Consider the following 22,927-nt stretch of genomic DNA (forward strand, 5'->3'; position numbering starts at 1 on the left):
TGCTGAAGTCTGGAGTCGATATAAAAGAATGTATATATGTATTGTTGTATTCTGTATCTCTCTGGTCTATCTAAAGATAGAGATAGAGAGGAGGAACGGGGCGAAGGTATTTAAATATGTTATTATTATAAAGAACGTAAAGTGGTTTGTTGTCTTGTTTGTTGATAGGTGAGTTTGTGGTTGTCGTAGTAAAGGAGTGAAAGTGAAGAGGGTGTTGTTTTATATATTGAGAGCCCGTAACGATCCGATCCGAGATCAAGTTCGAGGTATAGTATATAAAAGAGAAAGGAGTGTGATCAGAGTTGGAGTCGTGTTTTGTTCGCTTTTGACTTTTGGCTCCAATCGTTGGTCGTCAAGTGTCGAGGCGATGCAGATGAGGATGAGGGTCGATGATAATTGATAACAAGCCTGGTCTTAACAAGGATATAGGATGGTAGGTGCGATGAGATCCGAGAGTAATGAGGGTTGTTGGAGTGATGTATGGTGGATGGATGATGTTTTAGCTGTTGTTTATAGACCCGTGCAATTGTTGTTCGGTAAGGGGGGAGTAGGCACCAAAAGAGTAGAGGTCGTTTCAGGGTTGTTTTTCTCTTCAGAGCAAGGTGTTTCGTCGGTTGGTTATTCGTTATTGTCTTGATGATGTCGTGGTTGCCGCTGTCGTATGTATGTCTATTTGAGGATGCAGTCTACCTGACCTTACCTTGCTTGACCTATCTGACATCTATACATAGAACAATGAAGAATGAAAGAGTGAACAGTAACGCTGTAAAGGTGTCGATGAAACGGTGTATGTGTATACGAGATACCCAAGCGTACGAATCTAGAATATAGAGTAGGAAAGAGATATGGCTGGTCAATGCGGTATGAACTGAAACGCGTCCTATGCTCATCTCATTATCGTCCATTCCTCATTTTCTTAGGATTCACTCTCAGCCTGGTTGTTTATCTCATGCTACAACTGTATGGTGGATTGTAAAAGCCAGTCGCGAGTAAACAACCACCTCTGTCTCTTTTACGTTAACTCTTCAGGAATGCTCCGCCCTGAATCTCTCGAGTTGTCAGATCCAGTAGCACTCCAAGGCAACAAACCAAGAGACCGTCGATCTTTGCGTTCCAGGGTTTGATACTACAGTTACAAACCCTCGTTTCATCCATTGGTGAATTAATGCTTTAACAACTCCAATTCACAAACACAGCTTGCTAACGAGACTTTCCGATAGATACTAACACATGTCTTGAGCATTTACTGTACATAGTTTCTCATGTTTGCCGTCTACGTACGAAACGAGACGGTCCAGTTGTTTACTTTTGCGCTGATGCTTATCCTCAGATAGAATAAGCATGCTATTTACGATTGTAATCGTGACCACAAATAGTCTTCGTGCTCCTTATAAACCTGATCAATAGGGTCACCCATTCACTTGATGACGAGGTACTCATGAGATGGCCATGACCGTTCGATTTGGCGCACTTCGTCAAGGCGTTACATTTCACGTCCACCAAAAATAGCTCAGCGAGAGAGACCGAGCTGTTGTAGGCTCTTACGCTCGAGCGATCTGAAGCACAGCATCGTGAAGTCTATCCACGTTCAGTTATGCGCTGGCGGCATCTCAGTGCAGTGTCATTGACAAATAAAGTCCAATGAAACTGGCTTAGACGAAGAATGCATCGTTTCCCCTTCACAATATTTTGTTATACAGAGGACCGGAGGCGTGGTCTGCATGTTCGTCGAAGTCGGATTGGAAAAGGTATTGTGACATTTTATGATTTCTCCTCTCCGTCGGATAACTCCCAGACAAGTCCTCGAAAGTCGAGCGGAAGCCTGCGGATACACATGCAAGCAAAATCTCATCCCAACAGACAGTCACGATTGCAAGGGAGATTGCAGCCGCATTACAGGCCTGAGCCTCATCTGGACACCCCTCGGATTCACAGTTCTCCTCCCCTCATTTGCCCAGCGATCTCCGACCTCAATTGACAAACCTCGTGAGATGAAACCATATTTGCTATCGCTGCTTGGATGCGAAGATATCCGATGGATCCGGAGACGAACTATTGGATCAGCGCAGATTACTTAGTATGCTGAATGAACCAAAAGATTATCAACCTAGCGACCATCATTCCTATCCGGTCGTTATCAGTGATGTTCAACCCCATATTCTCGAATTCTCTGCACGCCATCGCAAAATGACATCAAAACGTCCGTGCGCAACTACGCTCAGACCTCCGCCTTTAATCCGCTTGTTATGTATAATCAAGTAGGAGCCCAAATTTCATCTACGGCCATAGAACCCAGAAAATGCCGCATCCCGTCCGCTCTGCGAAGCAAAGCTAAGGGAGTGGAGGAAATGGAAGATGCCGGGCGTGTCCTACTCATGGATGCTGATTGGGGTGTCGGTAGCGCTGGCTAAGGCTAGAGGAAAGTCTTTCCTGGGCTCAACTGGTAGTTAGGGCAGTAATTTTGTATAGTATAGTCCACAGTCGGATGTGCAACGCACAGACCCCTTTTCATAGTTCTTTATCGTTTCCTACTGTATATATACTATTAGGCATGTATCTAACTCTGCGAAGCCATCCTGGGTATCGCTCGGTTAGTACCAAGGTGGGGGACCACTTGGGAATCCCGGGTGCTGTAGTTTTTGTTTTGGAGAGCAAGCATTGCTTTTTGAATGATAAAGATGTGTCGAGAGATGATGAAGAACGATGGTTCTTCGATGATTTTTGAGGATAAGGCGTAAGGGTTGATGGGAATTGAGCTAAAAGGGAAAGGTACCATCAAAGGAGGGGTCTGTGTGGACGGACCTCACACATATACAAGGTAATTTTCCGTGAGTACACTACAACCTGTTTGTGTTCAGCGCCTTTATGGGATACCAGTTTGCGGATCAACATGACTATAACAATCCTGCGATCGGTTTGAGATGAGGTGTATGCAACGTTGATGACGTTCTGGTATTGTCTCAAGACATACTCGGACATTGGACGAAGTAGTGGGCATATCGTGAGAAGGTGCGGCACGAAAAACGAGGAGAGGCCAATGTGGCACCTCAGGAGTACATGGTGTGGCACCCACCCCACCAGTGAATATCGCTTCACAAATCGGATTACACTGTTATTCACATAAGCCAACATACCAGATATACAAGCGATGACTCATCCAAGAGATGCTGAACCATATCCCTGCACGACTCGTATTCGCAAAGTGGCAGAGATGTTCAGTCGTCCCGTCTGAGAATCCAACCGCCACACCCAAAACCCCAATAATACCCGACCGTCTTGGACGGCCTATAACATGCGTCAGAGGTCATCTGGCGCTCTGATCTTTTCATACGTGATAGATCAGACCCAGAAGAAGGTCGTGGAGGCACAAATCCGCTTGAAAAATGATTGGAAACTCGAAAAAAAGAGCTCAAAAAGATTGCCCCGACGCAGATTCGAACTGCGGGCTAAGGATTTCACCTCTATCGAGGCTCAGCTCTTTTCATTCGAAAGGTATGAGACCTTCGCTTTAACCAACTAAGCGATCAGGGCCAGAATTGATGTTGGCCATACTTTTGGCCAAAATATAATCCCATACGCATTACCGGCTGCCCTTAATGGATAATGCAGTTTCGGGCAACTACTTTCAATCATCAATACTGTCCAGGGCATCGCTCGTGCAAGGCTGGCTCTAAATGTAAATGAAAGTCTTATGTGGTCTTTCTAGCCCTTCAGATAAGACTCGGATTGCAGATTCGGACTGCGGGCTAAGGATTTCACCTCTATCGAGGCTCAGCTCTTTTCATTCGAAAGGTATGAGACCTTCGCTTTAACCAACTAAGCTCAGATCAGAGTTTTCTGCAAGTTTGCCTTACTTTTGGTGCACTCATACCCCTTCGTTCTCGAGGATCCATCGGAACACGGTCGGGATATCGAGAAATTAAAAAAATAGTTCTGACATCTCCTCAAGGAGTGGTGTGGGAATGATAGGTGTTGATTCCTGATACCTGCCGCATGCATTTGTACGCCTGAAGGATGTCCTGAGTGAGTCGCATCGAATCCTTCGTGATGGGGTGGCCCGTGAGGTGTGGTGTGGAGTAGAATTGATGTCGAGAAACCGAGGGGAGAACTGGAAGGGAAGTGTCACTGCGGGTGCCATATGTGGCCTGGACCGGATCTCGCGCGGTCTGAGTATGATATTTTGGAATCCCATCATGCAAAGTAGTGGAAAGATTTCTCAGGCATGTCCTATCGTGGTTGGATGATCGAAGACGGTCGACTGATTGAAATTGAGCTCTTTCGCTTGATGCCACAGTCTACCTTCACTCTGTAGAAGTTCAATTAATGTCCCGGCGGCCTTATTGCCAGTGTGGTCCATTCTGATTGATATGATGGGTCGTGTGTCCCCCATGCAAGAGCTTTACACTAGGATCTAGTCCTGATTCATCTGCGACTCAATCTCAATACCATCTTTTACGCCACCCTGAGGTACTTGCTCGAGGAGGCTGTCAAGTGGCCAACACCGACCTTGCAAAAGGCCCTACGTTATCATCAATCATGTGAGTTGTTGGGACAGGTATTACGGAGAATAGCCAGACTAGTGGAGCCAACCGACTGAGAGAGCGGACGCTAATTGAAGTTTGACAGAGGTTTTCACATCCTTCTAAGCTAACATAAATCAACTATGGGGATAATCTGAACCTCGTCGGAACTCCCATTGTGTCATCAGATAAAGTCTTACATATGCCTTTCCTATCCAATTCTCCTGTGCTGATCAACGATCTCTGCCGACGTGCATGGTCCTTAGACTCGTAAGCTGCTCTTCTGCCCCCGTTTCGCTCAGTGGGTTGATGATGTTTTTGACATTGAAGGGCATCGTGACATAGACAAATGTACGAAATGCCATAAGGTTGTAATGACTGAGACGTACATTTGTAGACCCAAAATATGTCCTTGCGGGTCAATGAGCCATATATATATATATATATTCATGCCAGGTCTTTGTTAGGGGGCCTCGGCATCTCTCCGCAATGCAGATTGGACAAGAATGAAGCTGCCTCTGCTGTATCTCGGAGAACATAGCGATACTAACAGGTTGTGGTACTAGGTCATTTCGTACCTTCTGTAGATTCAGCCTGCCCACAAATGCGTTGGTATGTTCTCGAAGTGTCCCAAACAAAACCAGCCAAAAGTTGATTCACAGCAGGACCGAATGGAAGCGCAAGCCATGCTGACCATGGGGTATAGGAGGAGGGAGAGGTGGAACGAGGACAATATGACGAAATTGGAGGAGAGACAGGGGAAGGGAGGCGGAGAGGGGAGAGAGGGGAGAGAGGCGGTCTGGAGGAGACACAAGGAGAAAGAGGCGAGGAGAAGATGGAAAGTAGAGCAGAGGCAAGACGGAGCACGGATGAGCAGACGTGATCGAGAACAGGATCAATGACGGGTGAATTGGACTATGAGACGGATCAGAGGGGAGAAATGATACACAGACAGGTCGATTTACTGATGATATGTTGCTATACTCATGGGTTGTATTGAATCTTTTCCTGGATCTTTTGAATTTTTTACTACTGTGTCTTCTTCATGAGATCCAACTGACCGAGGAGAACCGTCAGGTAGATGTTACCCATTTGATACCTCTGATCGCTAAGTTGATGCACCCATGTTGAGACGAAATCAATTGGGTGCGTGGCTCCGATCGCTTGGTTGGTTAAAACCGATGTCTCATCCCTTCTCGAACCAACCTAGGGAGTTTTGGATCTTCCTTCGAGTCAGATTTGGCATTCCCGGCATTCCCGAAGATGAACTGTGACTTGAAAGAACTGCTTCAATCAGCCATAAGGACTTGTTGAACAATGTAGTCATGGGATATGTAGTGATTCACAGTATGACGTGGTTTAGTGATAGTGAGTATAATTGCGCCGCAATTAGAAAGATTTCGGATGCAGTATGTACAAAATTGCATCTCTATAGTACACCCAACCAAAACCTCATCAATCCAAACCGTACATAGACCCAAGCACACCCATCACACCTAAGCCATATCCTCCTCCTTGTCCCCATCAACCTCAGCTTCCTCCATAACTCCCACCTCCCACTCCCCACTGACATCCCATCTCGACCCCTTCGCCCGAGCACTCAAGTACTTCGTGAACTTCATCACCCCCGGATCTCTAAGCACCAAAAGGAGCTTATTGAAGCTGACAGGTTGGGTCAATAATGGTCCATCATCGTCATCTCCCATCTCCGAGTCCGAGTCGAAGTCTGATGGAGAGAATTGATCGGGGTCGAATTCGAGTTCAGTACCGTTGAGAGATATCGATGGTCCCTGGCCATCTTTATCTGCTGTGGCTGCTTCGACAGGGTGAGGCTTCGAGTGATCATGGTGATGAGCATGGTGGGTTTTACCAGATGCTGTAACAGCTTCTACGGGGTGGGGTCCATCGGTAGTATCCGCTTCGACGGGGTGAGCATCTTTCTTCTCCTGGTTTGGAGCGACACTTTCGATAGGTTTAACCCCCTTGTTCTCCTCGGCTTCTAATTTGGCCAACTTCTTGGCGTGGGAAGATTGGTATACCGCGGGGTCTTCACCTTCATCGGGAGCGGCGAGATAACATTCCCATCCTCCGTGATCTACCAATGTCTCTTCCTCGTCCGATCCGGAAGGTACGTCAGCCCACCACGTCGCTCCGAAGGATACATCTAGTCTTGCATCGCCCTTTCCATCTTCCCCATTGGCAAGAGTGTAATCCAGACCTTTCCTAAATCGTCTGCCTTCGGTTCTTCGACCCAAGGGAGCGAGAGATGAGACAACAGATAACCACGCTCGGAATGCTTCTGATGGGAAAAGCTTCTGATGGATTGATTGGAACACTGGTGTACTCTTTGAATCGCCGGTTAAGTTGAGGTATCGATGTTTGGATGCTGGACCTTGGATAACCCATCCATCGCCTTCTCCGACATCTTGAGCGGGGATCAAATCGTTAGGATAATCCCTCTTGTCGACTGATTCGGTCTCCGCTTTGAGCTTGGCTGCTACGGCAGGAGCGAGGAAGTTGTGTAAGACGATTTCGGAAGCTTCAGCGAATTGGCCGGAAAGCTTTTCAAGGGTTGGTACGGTGAGGTAGGAAGGTGCAATGAACTCGGCTAGGAAGGTGAGATCGGAGGGTTTTAGGCCGGCGGGGGGTTCACACTCGTAAGGTGTGAAGGGTATTGTGGGAGCGGCGGTCTGCAAAAGTGTTGAGATTAGCTCAGCATACCGCTGAAGAGCTTAAAATACCCACAATCTGAGCCAAAGAACTGAGCTCAGCCTTGAGCTTCTCCTTGTCAAGAGGTACGTAGCCATCTTCCCCTTTCATGGGTCGGTGGAACCTGCAGACTCTGTCAGATTCACATTCCCTTGGTATGCTCAAGTCATCTGACTTACCATCCACTGACACCCATTCTCTGTCTACCTTCGTCGATAATGACCTCCTCGACGGAATGATAACTTCTACCAGGTTGTACCTGGTGATATTTACGGTGTTAGCTGACGTTTGCTCTGAGAGGAGAGAGAGGTCCTGACAGCTTACCTCGAAAAAGACGATTTGACCCCATTTGACATCAACCTTAGCAACCCTTTTCGTCCCGGGTGGACCGACCTCCTCTCCGTTCTCCACTGGGAAGAGTTCGAGAGAACCACCCCACTTAGGATCCCAGCCTTTCAAGAATTTCCCATCTGCTGAAGGGGTCAATTTGACATCTGCCTTTGGTGCGTCCAGAGGTGAGTTGGGGAGGTAGAGGATATAGGAGATCAGTCGGGTCGAGATAGAGTCGTCATGTAAGAGCAAATGTGATCTACACAGGCGTCAAATGAGCTGGGAGATCTTATCGAGTCGGGGAGAAGCTTAGCTCACCCAGTGGTATATAAACCAGCAGACAGATCCGTCTTCTTTCCTGACAGAGGACCACATCCTGTAACTTCTCTCACTAAATTTCTGAACTCTTCGGAGTAGAGAGCATTCTTCAACCTTGTTGTCATAGGTAGAGCCTCGAGCGTTTCGTCAGGTAGATGAGCGGGGTCTAATGAGGATAGATCGGGAGTTTGTTGAATCTGCAGAATGTATGTAATTCAGCGCAGGATCATTGAAAACAGCATGAAAGCGCTTACACTGTAGATATCAGTTTCTTTCTGCTCCCAACCCCATCCAGGATGACTACCTTCCTCTCCCCTTATCCCAAATGTCCATGACTCCTCTACGACAGCTTCAAGCTAAATCGTGAAAAGATTAGCTATCAGCCTGTAACTACATGACATAGGGGCAAAACAGCTCACCAGATCATCACTCAGCAATCCCTCGATAGCAGCATACTTGTAAGGTGTAGCTTGGTTATATCCCTCTCGGTACGCATGAACCTGCTGTGGAGTGGGCAAGTTGATCGACTCGTGAAGGTTGGTCGTTGCGTCCGCTCTTGCTTTCTTAGCAGCAGGTTGTTTCTCAGCTGTGGGCGAAGAAGGACGAGGTCGGACTGATCCTGGCATGGTGTGAGTAATTATTCCTTGTTGTTCCTTTATATATGTCGTAAGGTCAGATTGTTGAAGGAACAAGTTGGAAAAGTATGGATTCGAACGAGTGCGGATGGATAGTCAAGTAATGTCGGAACAACTAGGACTACGCCCCAGTCTGATCGGGTGGACGGTCTCAGAACATGCAGTACCACCAGAAATATCAAAATTATTACGCTAAAACCACGTGGAATGGAAAGATAAGCAGCAAAGATGTGAAAAGTGATGATGCAATCATTTCATTTGTCTGGTGTACTGGAAAAGTGAAACAAACGATCAACTGGGGTGGATTTCGACAATGTATTGTTGTTGACAAAACCAGTGACTTATACGATTTAGGTATTTGATCATTCTCCCATATACAAGCAAGCGATTCATTCTCAAGAAGAGGAGAAGAAAACGAGAGGGTACAGACATTTCGGACTTAGGCGATGAGAAGTTGGGGCTCAAACGGAATGAGCACACAACACGATCCGGGGCAGGAACAACAACAGCCTATTGCGTCTTCCTCCCGAGGTAAGCTACCCTACTCCAGAAGTCCCGAGACGACAGCTTACAAACCATGTCGCAGATCCTGTTACCGCAAGCGATGGTGTTGACCTACCTGTAAAACACGATAAGAAGCGTTCAAAGTGGGATACCGACGATGGAGAAGCGGGATCGTCTTCTCCTTCCTCTATTCCAGCTATAAAACGACGTCTGGTCCGGCCGAAGAAAATACGGCGACCTGATGAGCCTGACCATCCCCATTCTCCTCAAAATCCATCTCTACCACCATCTCAGTCTCAAGCTCTCCCAGATGAGACTCACGAGGTATCCATAATAGCACCCGAGCCAATATCGACTTCCAACCCATCTCCCATCGTCCGACCCCATCGACCACCCCCACCATCACCGACCATTCCTCTACCTCCATCAAACCAGCAGAAGTCATATGCACGCTCGAAATACGCACCACTACGTTCCTCCCATCCACCTCTGATATCCTGTCGATCAGTGTTCAACTACACGCGACTAAATCATATCGAAGAAGGTACCTATGGAGTGGTATTCAGAGCAAGATGTAACGATACGAAGCAGATATACGCCTTGAAGAAGCTGAAGCTGGATGAAGAGAAGCAGGGCTTTCCGATAACGAGTTTGAGGGAAGTGATGGCATTGATGCAGGCTGGGGAACATCCGAATGTGGTCGGAGTGAGGGAGATTGTCGTAGGAGATACCTTGAATCAGTGAGTGCGCTCGATCTATCTCTTAATCGTCGCGACCAAACATACATCCATGTTTAGTGTAAGCCTTGCTGATTGCATTGTCCCAGAGTATTTATCGTGATGCCCTTCATAGAACACGACCTCAAAACCCTCTTAGCCGACATGCCCCATCCATTCCTACAATCCGAAGTCAAGACCATAATGTCGCAATTGTTATCGGCAGTAGCCCACTGCCATGCTAACTGGATTGTGAGTGAAATTGCTTCTTGTCGACTCCCGCTGAATTCATTTCGAAGACCTCACTGATTTCAATATGTTTGATTTAGCTACATCGAGATCTCAAGACATCCAATTTACTCATGAATAACCGAGGTCAGATCAAAGTGGCTGATTTCGGCTTGGCAAGGAAATTTGGCGATCCTCTGGGAGAGATGACTCAGCTGGTAGTCACGTTGTGGTACAGGTAATGATCATCTTCATCTTGACCTTGTAAGCACGAATAGCAATAGCTGATGGATCATCGTCTCAGATCACCAGAACTCCTACTAGGTGCCAAGGAATATACCACCTCGGTGGATATCTGGTCTATAGGCTGTATATTCGCAGAATTGATGCAGGGTGAACCATTATTTCCTGGAAAAGGGGAGATCGATCAGATAAACAGGGTATGTTGTCAGCTGGTTGTTGCAGAAGCCGTGCAAATCCAGCTGACACCGAGGTGTATTCCTAGATATTCCAATTACTCGGTCGGCCAAATGACGAACTCTGGCCTGGATATTCGTCATTACCTCTCGTAGCTAAGATTAATCCCATTGGACCTATGTAAGTCTCGCATTCATCGTGATGGCCCACCCCACCATGTTATACTGACTTGAGTTTGTACCCGCACACAGGTTCTCAACGCTAAGGCAGAAGTTCAAACATCTGACATACGAAGGACATAATCTATTATCTGCATTGTTGTGCTACGACCCGAAAAGGAGGATATCAGCTGAAGAAGCTGGTAAACACCCTTATTTCAGGTGAGCATTGAATAATACAACATGGGGTATGACTTGGCTGCATACAACTTTGCTAACTTACCTTCTGATGCTCTGTTCAGTGAGAACCCCCTACCTAAACATCCAGACTTATTCGCCTCTTTCCCTTCTCAAGCTGCCGGCGAGAAGCGACATAAATCTCTGGTCAGTCCCTCTGCGCCGATACGGCTGGATAGGATAGAGAAGGATAATCTGGCGGATCTCGAGTCCTTCGTGTGATTGATCAGATATCAAAATTGAAATTGAAAAGCTGTTGTATTGCTTAGTCAGATTGCCATGCCATTATGCATCACTATCCATGAGTACGACATTGATAATATAACAACAAGAAAACAATCCCTAAAACAAATGCGATAGATTCTTTGACAAACCCCTTTAATCTTGACATTAGACATGACTGAATTATGGCTCGACAAAACTCGTGTCCAGCCCATAAGCGAAATCCCAAATATTGATCCTACAGTCCAACCCCGTCGAGATGATCTTGTATTTATCACTAGTCACCGAGAATATTCTCCCGGTATGATGACCCGATAAGTCTATGAGGTGTTGAGCGGTTGTACGATCCCATACCTGAATCTTATGAGGTCAATAAGAGTACTATCTATACTATACTCAATCCAACAACGCGGTGGCAAAAGAAAGTCATGGATCACATATTATACGGAGAAGAAGAACCCACCTTGACTTTCGAATCGTAACTCCCCGAAACCACCACCCTCTCACCTATATTGACTGTCCTGACCAACTCCGTATGACCCCTATTACCACATCTCCTACATCTCTCCTGTGGGTGGGTATCGTTCGGCCGACTGAGTCCAGGTGGACATATGCAGGTCGACCACATCGTATGGTATTCTTTCAGATACACTGATCTCCCATCGGGTGGGGGTACGAGTGTGCCAGAAGTGGAGGACAGTGTCAAGGACGGGTCAAGGTCCATCGATACATCGCCTGACCTTTTGTCGTCCTCAACAGAGTGAACCACTACATCGGGGTTGGAAGAAATGGAAACCTCCCTCTCGATCAGATGAAACACCTTGATACTGCTATCCGAAGCACCAGTCACCAAACTTCCTTTCCACCTTTCTCCCGGTTCCAGCATCGGTTCACAGGAAATAGGTTCGGACGAGAAGTCTATAGATGCTATACCCCTGGAATGAGCTTCGACGGTGAATAGTAGTTGACCGGAATGGATCGACCAGATTCGTAAGGTTTTATCGCCTGATGCAGAGATACTATGTGATATCTTGGGATCAGCTGCTGCCCGCTTGACGTACGACATGACAACGGGATGTTGGGATCGTTGGAAAAGGTATGATTCACATGTAATCTTCCATCAGCCCCACAGCATTCACCGCTCCCTTATGCAACGTATCATCCTGTTCTAATCCTATGGCTGATCCACCAATGAAAAGCTTTGTCTCCAGAGTATGTATATCAAACAACTTGATAGTCTTGTCTGGATCACACATGAGCACATTACATCATCAGCGTCTTCACTCCATACGTTATGTGCTGAAGAGGTAACAGAAAGTCACTCACCCTTCGAACAAGAAACCACGTACTTGTCATTAGCCCTCACACAAAGCACACTATCCCTATGACCCTGTATCATCTTCTCCGGCTCTACCGTAGATCCCTGACCATGACCTTCTATATCCCACAGACAAATCTTCCCATCACTCCCACCAGATACAGCCACCACTCTCGTTCTACCCTTTGGATGTGATTCGAGATCGTTCAAATTCATCCCTTCAATCCCCTTTGTAGGTGAATACCCGTGACTCTTTGTAGGTAACGCATACGAATGTTGACTAGACTTCGAAGAGATCTTGACCTTCACCACACAATGAGTCAACACCGACCCGCTGTGCCCTCCTTGGAAGATCTTGAGTACTTTCGGTCCGCTCACACCGAGGTACCATAATCTCAAAGTCCTATCTCTCGAACCAGTCAATAACCATTCCCTCCCTCTGACTGTCGTCTGAGTGGGTATCTGTTGTCCAGGCATCAATGGTCCAGGTCCACTAGACCTGTTTATGGTCAAAGGACTAATCTCAGCTTGATGGTTATGTGATGCAAGGCCTGATGTCGGGTGATGACATGCGGTACAGTTCATATTTATATCAAACTTCATCTCATGGTTGATCAGACTGAGCGAATAGATAGCTTCGGAATGCCCAGGTAATCCCCCATTCTTCACAGAGGTGATCATATCGATAGTGAGCGGTTTGGGGACCATCTTGATTCGTTCCGTTCCAGGCGAATATACATGGGTATTGTAATGTATTGGTCGGGGGGTAGTCATCCGCTGATGTATTATACGATGGATTATGTAAAGATGCTTGAAATTTGGCTGAGGTTTGGTAGATGGTATAGGTAGGTGACTTGGGATGGGTGATAGATCTTTACCACCAGTTATGCTCGAAGGGGGTGTAGTGGGATACGAGAAGATCGGAAGACCATCATTTCCAGTACTCCGTTCCCAGACGTTCCGTCTGAGTCCACTTTTCATGCCCAGCCCGAAGCCTGATGGGTCCGATCTCACAGCAAGGGTATTGGACGGTTCGATATAGCCATATCCGAATCTATCGTCGTACTCTTCTTCCTCGTCTTCATCCGAAGTATGGGTGGACTTCGGCTGAGAGAGGGTCGAGCGGGTGGTCTGAAGGTCTGACCATGTTGGGTGAGCAGGTCTGATTGGTGGTAAGGAAGATGCGCAGAGCAGTGCCCAGAGCGCTGTAGATGAGATGGGAGCAATCAGTATCAATCCCTCTCTGAGAATCATGTAATGTATGATCGTAAGGCCACTGAATAATGATCGAATCGGATATGCTGTGAAGATTGACAACTCAACAGAGCATAGGATTGGTGTTATGACTCACCCTGCTCTTCGACGATACATCTCCATTTCCTACATACCGACCCGCAGTTCGATAGATCCTCAAAATCCAACTTTGACAGGATCAATATCGAAAGTTCAGGTGGAAGGGACTGTATGGTTATCAAAATCTCTCATTAGCTATCTACCAATTTGTACACTTAAACTCAAGGATGAAACAGCGGACGGTATATGTGATGGAAGATGCACTCACACCTATGATATCTCTTTGCAAGATCCCACTAAGCTGCTCATTCAACTTGGTAATATCGTTTCGAGGAAGGGACCATAGTAACTTGTTAACGAGGTCTGCCAAATACCAGACATATCAGTGATCCTTCTCATGCACAGCTAGCTGATTGAGTCATGTACACACCTCGCCTGACGTCCAAGGGCAATCCCAATACATCCTTGAACAGGTCCTCCCGTTCATCCAAAGTCCGCTGTAATTGTTTGAAGGGGGAATCGGGCATTTCGCCTTTCGCTTCGTCACTATATACACTGTTGGGACAAGCGAAGCATCAAGTCGACTAATATCCTTGCATTATAGACTGGGTGGATTGAATATTCAAAGGGGCGAGATGAGCTACAAATCTATGAAATGAGTAATGTTAAAAGAGATTCAAGGTTGGGTTGATGATGTCAGACGGTAGTGGCAAAATCAGTCAATCTCCTGGCTCAATTTTACATTTTCACAATCCCATGTCACACATGTTCCTCGATATGTCCTCAATTTTACACGCTCTGCTATATCCATCTGCTATCCCACAAGCTCACAAGGCCAAACACATCATAGCATTAATGTAAATCATGGCATCACTCATGACTATCTAGGAAAGAGCGTAACCTCAAAAAAACTTCTCATGACAAATAATCCTATAAACACAACCCTATCCCAATCTCCTTTATTCCCTGCAGAAGCTTACTTGAAGTTCTTTCCGTCAGCCCACTCTTTACCGTCAACGACGAGGTCCCAAGCCATGGCGCCTTCGAAGAACTTCTTGTCGTCCTCGTTGCTGTCGACGTCGAGCTTCTTGTAGGAGTATGATTCCCCTGTGAACCATGTCAGCATATACGCATACCATGTTTATGACAGAACCCCAACTCACAATCAGGAGCAACGTTGATAACAGGTTCGATCTCTTGGCCTCGGATGATGACCGCACCAGAGATGATCGAGTCGTTGGCCTTACCGAGGACACCGACCGAACCGAAGAGGTACTTTCGGGAAGCTTCCAATCGGTTGAAGAATCCACCAACTTGGTTAGAAGACATGAACACCTGGGTGAGTTCCTCGTTGTACTTGAAGTCGACTCTCCAGATGGAGAATCCCTCTCTGTCGAATTTCTCGTAGAACCACTCCAACGATCCGTTGGCACCTCGGGTGTCCAAGTTGGAGTATTGTCTCTTCCACTCTTCAAGGTTGAAGGCGGATTTGGGCAAGTCGTCCAATGGGTTCTTGACCTTGGGTTCGGCAGGTACCAAAGGCTCTTCCTCCTCCTCATCGGCCTCCTTGGCCTTGGGGGCCTTGGGAGCCTTGGGTTCTTTGGGGGCCTTCTCAGCCTTGGGCTTTTGTTCCTTTGCTGGGGCGGCTGGTGGGGTGACCTTCTCAATGAGGTTGGTGGGGTTGAAGATTTCGAGTAATTTGGGGTGGTTGACGAAAGTCTCGAAGTATCGGATGACGTTGGGGATCTTGGCTCGGGCTTCACCATCGATGACGGTGGCGAAGATTTGAGTGAGAGCGGAGACGACGAAGACGTCGGCGAGGGTGATTCGTTCACCGACTAACCAGGTCTTGGAGGCGAGGATGTTGTCGACGACGGAAAGTCTCTCGTTGATCTTTTTGACGATACCGTCGAAGTTGGGCTTGTTGTAAGGGAGGACACCCATGAGTTGTCTGTTGGCGAGAGATCCGGGGATGAAGAGCTATAGGGGAATGGTGAGTTAGCTTGTGGTCTAGAATCTTTCGTCTGAATTTGACTCACCTCTTGATCGGCGGTACATTGCCATTCGTGAACTTCAACCTTTTGTTTGGGGTCGGAAGGGAGGAGGGTGGAGTTGGCGCCGAGCTCGGCGACTGTTTGTTGCGATAGGTGTAAGTGCTCTTTCAATCCATTCCGTATAAAGTACGAGCAGAAAAACAGTAGGTGAAGCAAGAGTTCAGAGGTATGACGGTACCACCCGCCGGAAAAATTCTCGACACAATGTCATTAAGACAGGGATAACTGAGAAGTAAGTCTCATCATGAAAAGGGGGAAGGGGGAAGGGGGAAGGAGAGAGGTGAGGCTGAAAAGTCATGCACGACAGGTAAAGCGCAACAACGCATTGACATCGGCATGGGGTGATAAACCGAACCGAACTCACGGTACTCGGCGATAGCACCAGACTCTCTAAGAACGGTCCCATCCTCAAGTTCGAGGGTAGGCAAGAAACCGAATGGGTTCTTGGCCAAGAACTCTGGGGTCTTCCAGTTGGCCTTCATGTCGAACTTGGAGTCCCAGTTGAGCTCTACGCCGGCGAGAGCGGCGGCAGCTCGCACTCGTCTAGCTCGGGCGTTTCCTGTGGTGGTGGTGGTGTGGTAGGAAGATGTACAATGAAGGAGGTGTGTGGAAGTTGAGCAGTCGAGGAAGAAAGGAGTAAGAACAGATCAGGTCAAATCAGCTTCCTATCCATATACCACGTAATTTGCCCAGAGTACCACTCACCAGCAGCACCAGTAAGAGTAGGGGCCATTTTGAATGATTTAATTATATATTTTTGATGAGAGAGTAAGAGAGAAAGAAAAGCAGAGATGATATCAGATGGTGCTTTGGTGTCATCGACTCGTCTCGTCCAACTCACAGAGCTCCGCTATCCTCGCATCGTCCTCGTTTTCAACTTTTTTCTGCTACCAGCTGATTTCGCCATACACGGGGATAGCCGCGGTGTTTTACTGTTCAACTGGAGTGGCGCAGTTCATCCCACCGGCTTGTACCCCGGCAAAGTGTTCAAAACTACTTCTCAACAGGACACGTTTTGATCCCGCTAATGATGCATACAGATATAACATCTAATGAAACCTAATGACGCGTCCAAACCACTACGAATACAGCACAGCAAACACATCACACATCATACAGATTTCTTCCTGTAATCGCTCTTCAATATCATTGCAAATCCAGCACTGACGATAGACAACAAAACCAATACCAACCAGATCAAATGCCCATGCAACAGCTGACGGTCTACCGATAACGCGAATAAAGCAGATGCCGAACCTGGACCGATCGCTCGCATCGCCGAGGACACAGCTTGGGAAAGACCGTTGATTGCTCCTAGGGATTGTCGGTTGGGCGCAGCATCGTTGGTCATGATCAGGTTACAAGCTATATCCAGAAACAGCCATCATACTCCGTCAGCTATATTCTGGGAATGTAAAGGAGATATAGTGCGAGAGGGGACTCACCAAAAGCCATATTACCAATACTGTACAGTCCCATACTTACTGCCAAACCCGTCCATACTGCCCATCCTTGTCCCTTCAATGCGAAGACATTGGTGATTGGTAAAATCACAAATGCAGGTATGAACAGTACCACCAAGAACTTGTACAAACGTACAGTCCCCACTCTAGTTTGCAAGAATGGGAACGCGAGGAGCTGAACCAAAATCGTTGCTATTCCCCTGATGGACATGGCCAGACCAATCTGCGATTCTCTGAAAGACAAACCACCAGCGATGATAGGCGTGAAGCAGAAGAGAGGTAATAATCCTCCAAAACATATACCTTGAAGTTGCAGTAATCCAAAGGAAGCCATGAGCTTGTTGATATCTGGCGTCATGAGGTCTCGTAACCCCACTGGAGGCTCGTGTTCATGCTCGTGCACTTCTTCACCGTTGGGTAATATCTTCATTTTCTTAGGTGGGAGAGTTTCCTTCATATAGAAGAAGGCGACTATCCCACTGGTGAGTGGGAAGATCGCCGCGACGAGAGAAGGAAGCGCGTAAGGGTGTGATCGAATGAACGGAATGGCGTCTCCGACCGATGGGAATCTGTTGGCAAAGTGGGGGAAATACCCTCCGATGGATGAGGCGAGAATCGTACCGATCGCCATGGATAGGGGGAAGAATGAGAATGCCCTGGATTGGTTGGTCTCGTCAGATAACTCGGAGCTGTATAATATGGTATATGATAAGCGTTGTTATCCATACAAGCTGAATGAGTATGAGTTGGACTTACATGACACTTTTCAGAACTGCTACGTTACCGTTTGCTAGACCGTTGATCGTTCTAGTAAGGATCATCATTGGGAACGTTGTCGAGAAACCGAATAGTACCGAGGAAATGGCAGCACCGGCGCATCCCTACAAGGTCTTTTGTGTCAGCTTGTGTTGCCTTTGGTGTTGCAAAAAGGATGGTAACGTACGATGAGCAACACAGGCTTTCTTCCCCAACGATCACTCGCTTTACCCCACTGGAACACAGTCAGCAGTTCAGCCACAGCAAAGATCGATTCGATCTAAAGTTTTGCGCGTCAGCGTTGGCATCTTCAACAAAACCCTTGAGATGGGTTTCACAAGGGGATTAAGCTGCTTCGTTACGCGTTTCACTCACCAGACCGGCATAAAACCCCGTCTTTCTAGGATCGTCCACGATCCCCAACTCCAATATCATCTGATTGATAAATGGGAAACAAGCCATGAAAGCTATAGGCTCCGTGACCCGGACGAAACATGCAATGAACAATTGGAATTTCGGTAGAGGCGTGACCTTCTTGGTTTTTTTGGTGATTGTATCTTCACTGATCTCACTCCCGTTAGGAGAGGCATCGCGAGGTCGAGGATGGGTAGAGTAGTCTGCTGCTGGAGCATTGGGGGAGAGGAGAGGTCGAGTTTCGGACTCGTTACCTAGTATCGTACCTGTCATGGCGATTTGATGTCAAGATGATTCGAGTGATACTTTAAACAACAGATGTTTGATGAAGAGACTTGTATATACAGTGTACTATGATATCTTACAGGCGATGCTGATGTGATCAAGGTCGTTTCAAGTTGTTCTTACATCAAAGGTGCAGATCTCATTTATTTATATGCCATCGCAGATGGTCGTTTTCATTTGCCATGGACCCATGAACCGGCCCATCCGGCTCCGGGGGCGGGGGTGGGGTGCATGGTCCTCCACTTTGATCATCACACGCGATCGGCATAATAACACGACACGAGAACGGATATATAAAGCATCTGCATGCATGGGTTCAGACGTATGATCCAGCGGACATAGAATGGAATACAGGGCATGTTCGTATATACACATCCATATACACTAATAGACCAGCGGATCAAGCAAAACGCGATCAATTGAGTATTGGGTGAATCGTACTGATAGACGAGGTACCGGACCACGGTGATCGCTGAGACTTCCGTTGAGTGCATTGATGAACCAGTTGCGAACTCCAAGGTGGTAACGATTTCATGTTTGTTATTCATGCAACATACACATACAGAGAAAACGACTAGCGTCATTCTTTACTACTGATCACTGCTATACTGAAGGACAAAATGCTAAGCAAACGAGACAAGAGGATATATGAGATAATGCTATGAAATGTTATTTACAACGATTTTACTTTTACTAAATACGAGAAGAAACCCAAAACAATACTAGGAAAGATGATTATAATTGGACATGTCTCCTTATGGACCTGAGAGATGTTGGGGGTCGGATCTTCTTGAACAAGTCACGCGTAGGTGAAGTGGTCACTGAAGATGGACTGGTCTGAGTCTGGGCTGAAGCGGTGTCGACAATCAAGATTGATCCGGATCCTGGTTTGGCAGTGTATGAGGCCTTTCGTGGGAGACCGGGTTTGGATACTGCCAATTGACCGTTGGAGGTGGAGTGGACGATGGCGCCAGACAAGTTACCGTAGTTGGATCCTCCCCATGCTTCACCTGGTGTGGTTGATATCGACGAGGTTGAATCGCACGAGTCTCTTCGTGCCAAGCCTGGGGTGGGAGCATCGAGGTACATGTACCCTGCTGGCGAGGGCGCAAGGGTAGACGAGGACGATGGGGTGGTAGCGTAGGATGATGTTCGCCTTGAAGCGGGGGAAGATTGGTAGACATCATCTGATCGACTTCGGACTAAGGCTTGAGCGGTTCTAGCAGACCAAGAAGAGATGGCAGCTGCCTGTGATGATGGGAGAGAAGCCTCGGTATGTTGAGGAGGAACGAAGGTAGATTTGCTTGGTCCGGGGATGTTGACGCTGACTCGGAGGTTGGTAGGAGTGAGTGGTGGGGAGGGTATTCGAGCCTCGGGAGTGGGGATGGGAAGAGCCTTGGCGACTGGAGCGGGATTCCAGAAGTTTCTGAGGTGGTGGATGAGCTCTGGTTCCTCTACTCGGAGGTTGTAGTCGAGGAGGTACAAGAGTTGTTTCTCCATCAGGTTGACCTCGGCGAGCGAGAAGAATCGTCCGTATTTCTGCCAGTGCATGTTCTTGGGTGAAGAGTCGTTGAGGTATTTGGCAGCGCAGATGAGAACAGCGAGGAAGACTCGGTGTCGAGTGCACTTCATACCGGTTGCGACTGTTGGTAGCTTCTCCTTGAGTCGTTCGAGGTAGACGAGGGTGACTGAGAGAGTGGGCATTTGAACGTTTGATTGAACGACCAAACCCCTGATGAACTCTGAGAGCTCGGGGAGATCGGCATTGCAGTCATCCTCTTCACCTTTGGGTTGCTGCCACCATTCTACTGGTTTACCGTTGAGGTCGACGTACTGCTCTTTGGTAGGGGTAGCAGGGGGTGAGAGCATGTTGACGTCGGCATCTTCGGCAGGAGCGATCTTGATGACCTCTGAGGTCTTGTCGGCGACATGAGCTATAAATCGAGGATCAGTAATGAAACTTGGAGGTATCAAGAACATGTTGTGTGGACTCACCGAAGAACTCTGGTCGGACTCTGTTCTTAAGAGAGTGAACAAGAGTGGGGTTGTGGGTAGAGAGCTTACAAAGGGAGGCGGGGTGGGTAGGATCTCTTAATCGTTGAGCGGTAGACATGTTGGATGATGGTGATGTGTGGTTCGTCGGTTGGTAAAGTTTAAGGGGAAAGAGATGGGTAAAGTAGATATAGCAGTGATATGTGTTGTGTGTAAAGAACGACAAGTGTGACGACTTATGTTATGTCGCACGGGTTGGGATGGGATGTCACAATGGATGAGACTTTAGTAAGATTGTTGGAATGGGATGGGATGATGAATGATGGAGCGGGTTGGATTGTGAACGATGGGATGGGAGATATATATGTCTGATCGATTGGGACAGAGAGTCAAAGTAGACTAAAAAGCTAGTTTGATCGACACTTCCGAAGGCGGTAAGTGGTTGGTTTGACTTTAGCTCTTATCGAACGGGGCGAGGAAAAGGCAAGAGACAAAAGACCAAAGAGGATAACTAGACTGTATAAGAGATTTAATCTTCAGCCATGGGGCTATTCATCGAGATGGCGTTGTCGCCAGTCTTAGAGTCTAATAAGATCATCGTCTTTCTCCTCTTGGAGATACAGAATCAAGGGTCTAATCGAAAGAACAAAGAAAAACGAAACCAACGATGATCATCGTTAACATACAGTCCAGGGCTTGATGCTATCACGAGCCATCCCACAAGTTTAATCTAGTTTCCTATCAATTCAATCCCCCCCTCTGGTCTCACGCTCTAACGTCGATTCGAGCTTACTGCCCCAGCTGACTGCATTGAGTAATAGATGAGAACAAGATTCGCGATGGTAGAAGAAATGGGTATTGTAAGACATATCTCAAAAATGGCGCTCGAGAAAACAATTTAAATGAGTTGGTGGCATTCCGACCGGATCGGGAAATTCCGTTGCCTCATTCCTCATCACCGCGACGAGCCATCTCATCAGTAGGACCATCGATGGGTAGTCATGACGTCTCGGGCGTTTAAGCTTTACGTTAGCACGGATCGGAGTATTTCAGCGCTTCCCTGGTCCCAACAAACCCACCGATCAGATGCCTCTAGTTTCCAAGTCCCTATGTTCATTCCCATGCTCTTGAAGCTAATGTTCTCACAACCACCATCTTCGACAAAAACCGGAACGGCAACGCCACTAATCGGTAAATGCATAACTTTATCGTTCCCGCAAAGCCCAAGTGCCCAGAGTTTATCCCGTACTTTCCGAAAAGGGTATCTTTATCTCGAGGATGGACCTCTCGATTTAGAGTTTACCGGTGTACCAAGGTTAGGACCTGATTGATCCGGGTATCGAGACGAAAATCATTCCTCTAATGCATTCGAGTGCCTTTGTCGATCTTACGTGTGAAACAAGTAATGTCTCGCTTTTATCACACCAAACTCTATACGAACCTGATTTGAGCGCGGTTCATTTGGATTTTTGTATTACTACGATACAAACTGTTCTGCTCCTGCAACACAAATCGGCTGGGACCTGGATTTCACTCACTTGGATTCGTCGTCCTTGCGGTGACTACCCGTAAAAATAGGAAAGTGGGCTACATACGTGCTCTACTGCGTATTTCGCTCGGGTATCGCCACAGAGATCCCGGTTGGTATAACGTAATTGTCTTTGAGACTAATGAGATTTTTGTTTACTCTCCATCATTCCCGATATACTGTATTTGTCTCGAAAACACCGCCACGCCAAGTTATCAGATTTGATTGAGATATCGCAACATCGATGAATGGAAGCCTAGCGCAAGAGCAGTACGACTTAGTCTCGCGGGGTATGATCCTGCTTACTGCGAGTTTAATTGAGATAATGGTTCCCGTACCACGTACAAAATGGCAGCTGACCGGGTATGAACGTAAGCCCGAGAAGAGTGGAAGTCGGTGGGCATGCTACATTAGATTTACCCCCTGATCCTCGAGATCGTCTCAGACAGATACAACACGGAGACCTTTGAACCACTAACGACCTACCAATTGTTAAGTTGGACCCTGGTGAGACAGCCATTGATATCATACAGCTCGAGGCAAATGGGAGCCGAACAATCTGGGTGCGGTCCTGGTCGCGAGTACACCACCCTTACTTCCTCGCATCTCATGCCGCCTTTCCACCCCGGTCAGTCTGAAGAGCTGCGAGCCCCAACAGGGACAATGCGGACGATACCGCAGACTAGATATCGGATAAACGAACGCATCGACGCAATCCTCGATTGGAAGAGATCTCAATTCCAACGTGCGTATCCCCTCCCTACGGTAAGCAATTAAGCATGCTTTCCTTGTTCCTCTGGAAACGTCGTACACGATCGTTCGCGATCGTA

General features: G+C 47.3%; 8 protein-coding genes across 8 annotated transcripts; 3 read left to right on the forward strand and 5 right to left on the reverse strand.

Annotated features, from left to right (window-relative positions):
* Window positions 1-5,124: 5,124 nt before the first annotated feature.
* On the forward strand, window positions 5,125-5,422 carry I302_103340 (uncharacterized protein; the record flags this gene model as incomplete). The annotated part of the gene is made up of 2 exons (XM_065869653.1): window positions 5,125-5,132; window positions 5,227-5,422. 2 exons carry the CDS (start codon window positions 5,125-5,127, stop codon window positions 5,420-5,422), a joined length of 204 nt encoding a protein of 67 aa, XP_065725725.1.
* A 594-nt stretch (window positions 5,423-6,016) lies between these two features.
* On the reverse strand, window positions 6,017-8,503 carry I302_103341 (uncharacterized protein; the record flags this gene model as incomplete). Its single annotated transcript, XM_065869654.1, has 7 exons — window positions 6,017-7,210; window positions 7,266-7,353; window positions 7,409-7,488; window positions 7,554-7,818; window positions 7,878-8,074; window positions 8,132-8,233; window positions 8,297-8,503. The coding sequence occupies 7 exons, from the start codon at window positions 8,501-8,503 to the stop codon at window positions 6,017-6,019; spliced, it is 2,133 nt and encodes a 710-aa protein (XP_065725726.1).
* A 479-nt stretch (window positions 8,504-8,982) lies between these two features.
* On the forward strand, window positions 8,983-10,994 carry I302_103342 (uncharacterized protein; the record flags this gene model as incomplete). The annotated part of the gene is made up of 8 exons (XM_019188713.1): window positions 8,983-9,043; window positions 9,099-9,756; window positions 9,843-9,984; window positions 10,062-10,198; window positions 10,265-10,400; window positions 10,466-10,557; window positions 10,629-10,757; window positions 10,838-10,994. 8 exons carry the CDS (start codon window positions 8,983-8,985, stop codon window positions 10,992-10,994), a joined length of 1,512 nt encoding a protein of 503 aa, XP_019048275.1.
* A 183-nt stretch (window positions 10,995-11,177) lies between these two features.
* I302_103343 (uncharacterized protein) lies at window positions 11,178-14,132 on the reverse strand (the record flags this gene model as incomplete). Its single annotated transcript, XM_019188714.1, has 7 exons — window positions 11,178-11,348; window positions 11,458-12,013; window positions 12,102-12,237; window positions 12,321-13,517; window positions 13,664-13,772; window positions 13,874-13,968; window positions 14,036-14,132. The coding sequence occupies 7 exons, from the start codon at window positions 14,130-14,132 to the stop codon at window positions 11,178-11,180; spliced, it is 2,361 nt and encodes a 786-aa protein (XP_019048276.1).
* Window positions 14,133-14,581: 449 nt separating this feature from the next.
* Window positions 14,582-16,392, reverse strand: I302_103344 (uncharacterized protein; the record flags this gene model as incomplete). Its single annotated transcript, XM_019188715.1, has 5 exons — window positions 14,582-14,712; window positions 14,769-15,585; window positions 15,645-15,736; window positions 16,024-16,218; window positions 16,365-16,392. 5 exons carry the CDS (start codon window positions 16,390-16,392, stop codon window positions 14,582-14,584), a joined length of 1,263 nt encoding a protein of 420 aa, XP_019048277.1.
* Window positions 16,393-16,770: 378 nt separating this feature from the next.
* On the reverse strand, window positions 16,771-18,565 carry I302_103345 (uncharacterized protein; the record flags this gene model as incomplete). Its single annotated transcript, XM_019188716.1, has 5 exons — window positions 16,771-17,024; window positions 17,105-17,811; window positions 17,879-18,003; window positions 18,066-18,158; window positions 18,254-18,565. The coding sequence occupies 5 exons, from the start codon at window positions 18,563-18,565 to the stop codon at window positions 16,771-16,773; spliced, it is 1,491 nt and encodes a 496-aa protein (XP_019048278.1).
* A 747-nt stretch (window positions 18,566-19,312) lies between these two features.
* On the reverse strand, window positions 19,313-20,690 carry I302_103346 (uncharacterized protein; the record flags this gene model as incomplete). Its single annotated transcript, XM_019188717.1, has 2 exons — window positions 19,313-20,511; window positions 20,573-20,690. 2 exons carry the CDS (start codon window positions 20,688-20,690, stop codon window positions 19,313-19,315), a joined length of 1,317 nt encoding a protein of 438 aa, XP_019048279.1.
* A 1,950-nt stretch (window positions 20,691-22,640) lies between these two features.
* Window positions 22,641-22,874, forward strand: I302_103347 (uncharacterized protein; the record flags this gene model as incomplete). The annotated part of the gene is made up of 1 exon (XM_065869655.1): window positions 22,641-22,874. The coding sequence occupies one exon, from the start codon at window positions 22,641-22,643 to the stop codon at window positions 22,872-22,874; it is 234 nt and encodes a 77-aa protein (XP_065725727.1).
* Between the last annotated feature and the right edge of the window lie 53 nt (window positions 22,875-22,927).

The sequence above is a fragment of the Kwoniella bestiolae genome, chromosome 2 (assembly GCF_000512585.2).
Source record: "Kwoniella bestiolae CBS 10118 chromosome 2, complete sequence".
Taxonomy (NCBI): domain Eukaryota; kingdom Fungi; phylum Basidiomycota; class Tremellomycetes; order Tremellales; family Cryptococcaceae; genus Kwoniella; species Kwoniella bestiolae.